Source organism: Apium graveolens, chromosome 3, assembly GCF_009905375.1.
Source record: "Apium graveolens cultivar Ventura chromosome 3, ASM990537v1, whole genome shotgun sequence".
NCBI lineage: Eukaryota > Viridiplantae > Streptophyta > Magnoliopsida > Apiales > Apiaceae > Apium > Apium graveolens.
Genome location: NC_133649.1, coordinates 35365117 through 35371224, shown reverse-complemented (window position 1 = coordinate 35371224; position 6108 = coordinate 35365117). Strand labels below are relative to the sequence as shown.

The 6108-nt window shown below is 35.1% G+C and overlaps 1 protein-coding gene across 1 annotated transcript; it reads right to left on the bottom strand.

Annotated features, from left to right (window-relative positions):
• Window positions 1-3704: 3704 nt before the first annotated feature.
• On the bottom strand, window positions 3705-4280 carry LOC141714102 (uncharacterized). The gene has a single exon (XM_074517643.1). It carries the CDS (start codon window positions 4278-4280, stop codon window positions 3705-3707), a length of 576 nt encoding a protein of 191 aa, XP_074373744.1.
• Window positions 4281-6108: the final 1828 nt, after the last annotated feature.

Genomic DNA, 6108 nt, shown 5'->3' with positions numbered 1-6108 from the left:
GAGCTATCTAAATCCTCTCCAATTTAATTGGAGGTTCCTCAAAAAGGAACAACTCCCCTCATAACTCTAGCACTAGCTGCTTTAGCAGTCAAAGCTAGAAGTACAATTGCCTATGACAATATCATGAGAAGGGCAAGTATAGCACATTTATGTGTCAGTATGTTGCAAGATACACAAGGGTTTGAGGCTGGTGTACATGATAGTAACCTAGTTAAATCCCCTCCAATTCAATTGGAGGTTCCCACTACAAGTGAGGAACAACACACTATCAAAACCACAGAGCAATCTGTGAGTCAAACCGTGACCCTAGTCACAGGTGTTCTAAATGATTCATTCACCTCACAACTTCAAGTTAATATTCTCTTTTCTGATGAAATGAGTATGATTAGACCTATATGGATTACCCCTAATCATATGATCACAGACAACTCTTCTCAGCCCCCTCTTATTTCTGTAAGTCAAACACAACTGAGCCTTTTATGTAAGAATAAGAGAAAAGCTTGAGAGAAAAATAGAGAATAAGAGAGGCAGGATCCTTCCTGGCAAAACGAGAGGTAGATGAGTGTATGGATTTAGCAATCCTTGTGAGGGAAATCTAACTCTCAAAAGTCATGAGACTAGTGCAGTGAGAGGTAGTGCGACTATATATTCAAAAGAACAGAAAGCTTATGATTTTTTTTCTGACAAACTCTTTCTGCAAAAATAAGTGGAACATCTATTCTATTTGATAAACTTATCTCCACAAATCTCACTGGAGCTTGAAGCTGCAGAAAGTGTTCTAAATGGACAATGACAGTAGCTTGAAAAATATGCATCTCGCTGGATCTTTCTACCTGGAGATAATTTCAAAAGAGGGAGAATATATCTAAATGTCTGCCAAAATAGCTGATGGATGTTTCCAGATAATAAAATATTCTATTCTTCATAGGGGAGAGAAGAATAAATCTAAATGCAACTCAACAAAAGAAGATCAGATGGGAAGTTTGGTCTCTGCATTTAGTTAAAGTTTTGACATCATCAATCAGAACTTGTGCATAATTTTATAATGAACAAGTTGGGGGAGATTGTAATATATAATAGATGATGTCAAAGATTACTGGAGCTAACAATGTCATTAGCATCTCTGATCATAGTATGAATCAAATCAAATGGACATCTGATCTAAGTAGAAGATTAATGAACAGTTATTTTCAGTAATCTGTTAAGCTTGGGGTCAACCCTAAGTAAGTTGTATTGTTATCTTAATCTGTATTTTGTACTTGTAACACTTAAAGTCTGTAAAAATGCAAAGGAGCATACTGGAGTCTTTTTCCTAAAATAGTATCAAGCCTAAGGATTCTATCTGGAAGAAGATTAAGAAGATCATGCCTCAGAAGAATTTTGAAGAAGCTTGGAGTTGAATAAATCTGTTTGGAGAAAAATATTCTAAGTCAAGATCTCTACAAGTCACAGATTTAATGTTATAGAGAAGTCATTCGAGAACTCCAGAGAGTACCGACGGATAAGCAATATCTACTCGATGGATGAACAATATCTACTCGACGGATGAGCAATATCTACTCGACGGATGAGCAATATCTACTCGACGGATGAGCTATATATCCACTCGATGGATGAGCAACATCTACTCGATGGATGAGCAATATCTACTCGACGGATGAGCTATATATCTACTCGACGGATGAGCAATATCCACCGGGAGTGGATAAGTCAGGAAAGCTACTCGAGAACTCAAGAAGATATCGACAGGCCAATTTTAAAGAATTGAAGATTGGAGATATCGACAAGTCATTCCTTCACTAGAGAACTCAGAGTTATCGATAAGTCATAGTGAAGATATGAAGACTAGAGATCTCGACAAGCTGAAGACCTCTACAAGTCAAACTCAATATGGAGTGCCAGAGATCTCGATAAGCCTATGTACTTATCGAGATGTCAAGTATTCTAATAATTTAAACTGGAGATCTCGAAGTACAGTCTCAAAGTACAGAATTGCAGATCAGTTTAATATCCAAGATAAACAATCAACAAACAATCCAATAGCTGGATTGACAAGTCTAGAAAAAGCAGCTTGAAGAGTGTGCCAGATCAATGACAAAGATTAACTAACAGAGAAAGATTAAAGTGAACACGGGATGCTAAAGATATGCTAAGCCAGAAATGGAAGATCTGCTTTACTATAAATAGAAATGACAAGTGACAGTTTAGAAAAGCTAATAGCATGTTTATTATCCACTGTGTAAACCAGCAGTTAACTGAGTTATAAAGTTAACACTGGTCCTCTAGTTAGATGTAACAATTTAGATTAAATCTCTTGTATCACTCTCGAGAGGAAGCTAAGCTCTTTAATATCAAAGAGCTTAGAAATTTTGTAGCAAAACAGTCTTAATTTTTAATATAAAAATTAAGTGAGTTTTGAAGATTTGTGTTCTTTATTTTCTGCAAGTTTAAATTCTGTATGAACACTTTTCTATACAAGATTTAATTTACTTTGTTCAACCATTAACTTTCAAGAAAAGCCTAAAGTCAGAAAAACACATTCACCCCCACCCTCTGTGTGTGATTCATTACCTAACAGCATCAAACACCAAGCATAACATATTGTTCTTCCAGAATACTACTAGACCACCTCCTCTACCCTGCCTATCTACAGAATAGTAATTAACAAACCCCAACTCTGACGCAAGACCCTCTTTTTTATTACCTTTTACTAAAATTTCTGACAAAAATAATACAGGCTTCTGAGTTTCACCATCTCCTTCAGAGCATGAAAATGTGTGAGGTTTTCTTAAACCTCGACAGTTCCAGGCTATCAGATTCATTGCGAATGGTTGGCTTGCCGTGCAAGCTCAGCAAAAACATTTTTTGTAGCTGCTGTTAAATCCTCGCCAGAAATGACAACTCCTTTTTGTGGCAAATCTACTAGTGGCCCAATAGGTTGATGGCCCATTTCAATGTCTGTGTGGCCCTTATCCTCTAACTCGCTTCCCTTCCTTTTACGCTCCTCTAGTTTCAATCCAACACTATCTTTCTCATTTGGCTCGTATATCAGATTTGAAGTAGTTGAAAATCCCTGATTTCTAGCTGCTATTGAAGACTTTATTTTGTTGATATCTACCATTGAGTCAAATCCAATTTTATCCCTATAATTACTCCCCTTATCTATTTCCTTCCTTTTTTTTTAAAAATATTTCCCCGAAGAATGTTGATTGTTACTCTCTCTGCCAATCTAAGCCTCCCACGTATCATCGTTTTCTTCTCTAAGCCACTTGCTTTAATTCTGACCTGCCACCCTACGCGGTGGTGCTCTCAGCCAACTGCCCCAGTCCTTGTTCTTATCTTCTCCTCCTGCAATACCAGATTTCCTACATAATCTATCCGTGTGAGTGACCATCCCACATGAAAAGCAAAATTCCCCCAGTCGCTCATACTTGCATATACAACGAATTTTGAACCATCCTTTTAAACTATCTTCTTCTTGCGTTTGATGGGTTTTCTGACATCGAGATTGATTCAATTTTTCATTCAGTCTCTCTAAATAGATGCATTGTTCTTGGCATCGTACTCAAGGAATTCACCAAAGAAGTTTCCAAGCCGTCGGCCAGCTGACTCTATCATATAACCCATTGGAAGATTGTGAAGTTGAATTTATATGTTGACATACCACATTCTAATTTTAGCAGGATCTTCACCTGCAACAACCATTACATATTCATGGATGTATAGCGGTTAGAGATGATATGGTTGCGGATTGAATTCTTCAATGCCCACTTAAACTTCATGATTTTATCCGCTTCTGACCCAGCCACAGATCTTGCATAACCAGCTAACCTCTGAAATCTGACTTGAAAGTCTGCCACCGACTCATCATCTCTCTGAGTAATACTCTGATACTCCCTTACATATTCCTCACGTATGCTGGCTGGAAAATACCTCTGGTCAAACTGAGTTTTGAATACCTGCCAAGTAAGAGTATTTTCATAGCCAGGTGCATGCGATGCTACCACAGACTTCCACCAAGTATTAGCATCCCCCTCAAGATGATAAGTAGCAAATCGAGCCTTTTCCACCTCTGAACACTCCAAGACCCTGAAAATTTTCTCCATATGATTTATCCAAGCTTCAGCATCCATGGGAGTCTTGGCCTCCTTAAAACAATTGGGTCTTTGCTTCATAAAATGATCAAACATAGTTTGACCATCTCGATCTTGCCCGTTAGCAGTGGGATTCTGTCCACGTTGAACTTCCCGCAACATCTCCATAAAAGTACTCCTATCCATAACAATCTGCTGATTATCATTCCCCCAGTATTTGTAACAATATAAATATGTACTTCTTTTTATAAATTATTTATTCATATTAAGTAGGTGAGTTTTAATAGTATAAATTTTGATAAATTAATGATATCATGATTAATTGAGTATCATTCTAGTATATGATTAATTATAATTTTATTTTATCACTTAAGTTATAAGAAAATTGTGTAAAAATAAATTGGTGTTAAATAATTATATTAACTGATGAAATATGAGGCATTAGTTTAATTATAATTATGCATGTGTTAAAGTACATGAGAATCTCAATTATTAATTAAGATTTATAGAATTTTTATTATTAAATAATTAGGTTAGTCATATAATTATTGTTGTAATAATTATTATTATTATGTTGCATTTTCCTTAAAAGGTAATAAGTGCATTTTAGTGTTACGTTAAAATTCTTATACTTTATTGTCACTGTTACAAAATTTACAAATATATGAAATTGTTTTTATAAACTATTTAGTTATTACTTTACATGTTTAATTAAGTATTATTAATATGTAGTCACTGTCACAACAGTGAGCATACATATATAATTATATTTTTATATTGCTAAGCATTTAGAAAGATAGTGAGCATCTATTTATAAATGTATTATTTTTTTTATAGATTGATTTGGAGGTTGAATTGGAGTTGTGTCAGCATTATTAAATATTCTAGATTGATTCCAGGTACAGATATCTATTCCCTTTCTTTTTATTAAATTCGATACATTTTCCATTATACTCCTCAGTTATATTTCTATAAACTGTGACTTTTTGCTACACCTTGTATACCCCTCCGTCATATATTTTCCTTGAGATTATAGCTGACTCTTTGTTTATTTATTGGATCCATCTCATTCTGACTACTTGGAAAACAACTTTGTAACCTATTTGTTAGGGCTCTTAAACTTATCTGTGTGGGTAAATCACAGACGAGACACATGGAGTTTTTGCAGTCTTTGGTGCTCTCGGCACTAACTCGTATAAGTGCTATGAGTATACGAGCATGTCTCTGGGGTATGAGGCATGATTAAGATCATGATCATTTTGTTTATTTGGGAAATGTTTTATACATTTCATTTTACCCTTCTTGCGGATAACCGGAGAAGGAACTGTTTGCACTGTGCTTTACTTGGTGTTTACTAGCAAGCAGAGGTTTTATAAGATGCCCTTATTAGTACCCACCTTACTTGTTCTCAGCCATTTCTTTGATTTTGTTTGGATTAGTTTGTTCCTTGATTCTAAATAATTACTGTCATATTACTCATCTTCTTGGCTAATTGTTAAAATCAAATATATTCTTTTGCTTTACCTTTTATTGATATATTCATACTGGGCATTTGGCTCACTCGTATTTATTTCTTTCCACAGGTAGTCGGGGGTAAAGCGGGGGTGTGATGAGTGCTGCCCAGATTTTAGCTTGTTATCTAGTTAAAAATAAAGTCAAGGACATGTTTTATTCCATATTATTTGGGATCTTGTTAGAGAACTTAATTTTGAAGATTTTGAACTTTTATTAGTTTAATAAATTATGTTTAGCTTGTTTTGCTTTCATTAATAAATAAGACTTAGCTTGTGTAGCATCTACTTGTTTAAGTGGGGTGTTACATTACAAATGAGGACAATGAAAAGAAAAATGCAAGTTCAACTCAATCTTCCAAGGCTGAAGAAAATCTTATGAACAATCAAAGTACCAAGACTCCTGTCAAAGAAATCAAGATTGAAGATGCAAGAAAGAAGAAGAAAAATAGAAATGGGAAAAAGGGGATAATCAAAAGCAATAATTTGGCCTATGTTGCAGA

Excerpts from the sequence above, each read along its gene's own strand:
- LOC141714102 (XM_074517643.1), bottom strand. The coding sequence starts at position 4,280 with ATGGATAGGAGTACTTTTATGGAGATGTTGCGGGAAGTTCAACGTGGA.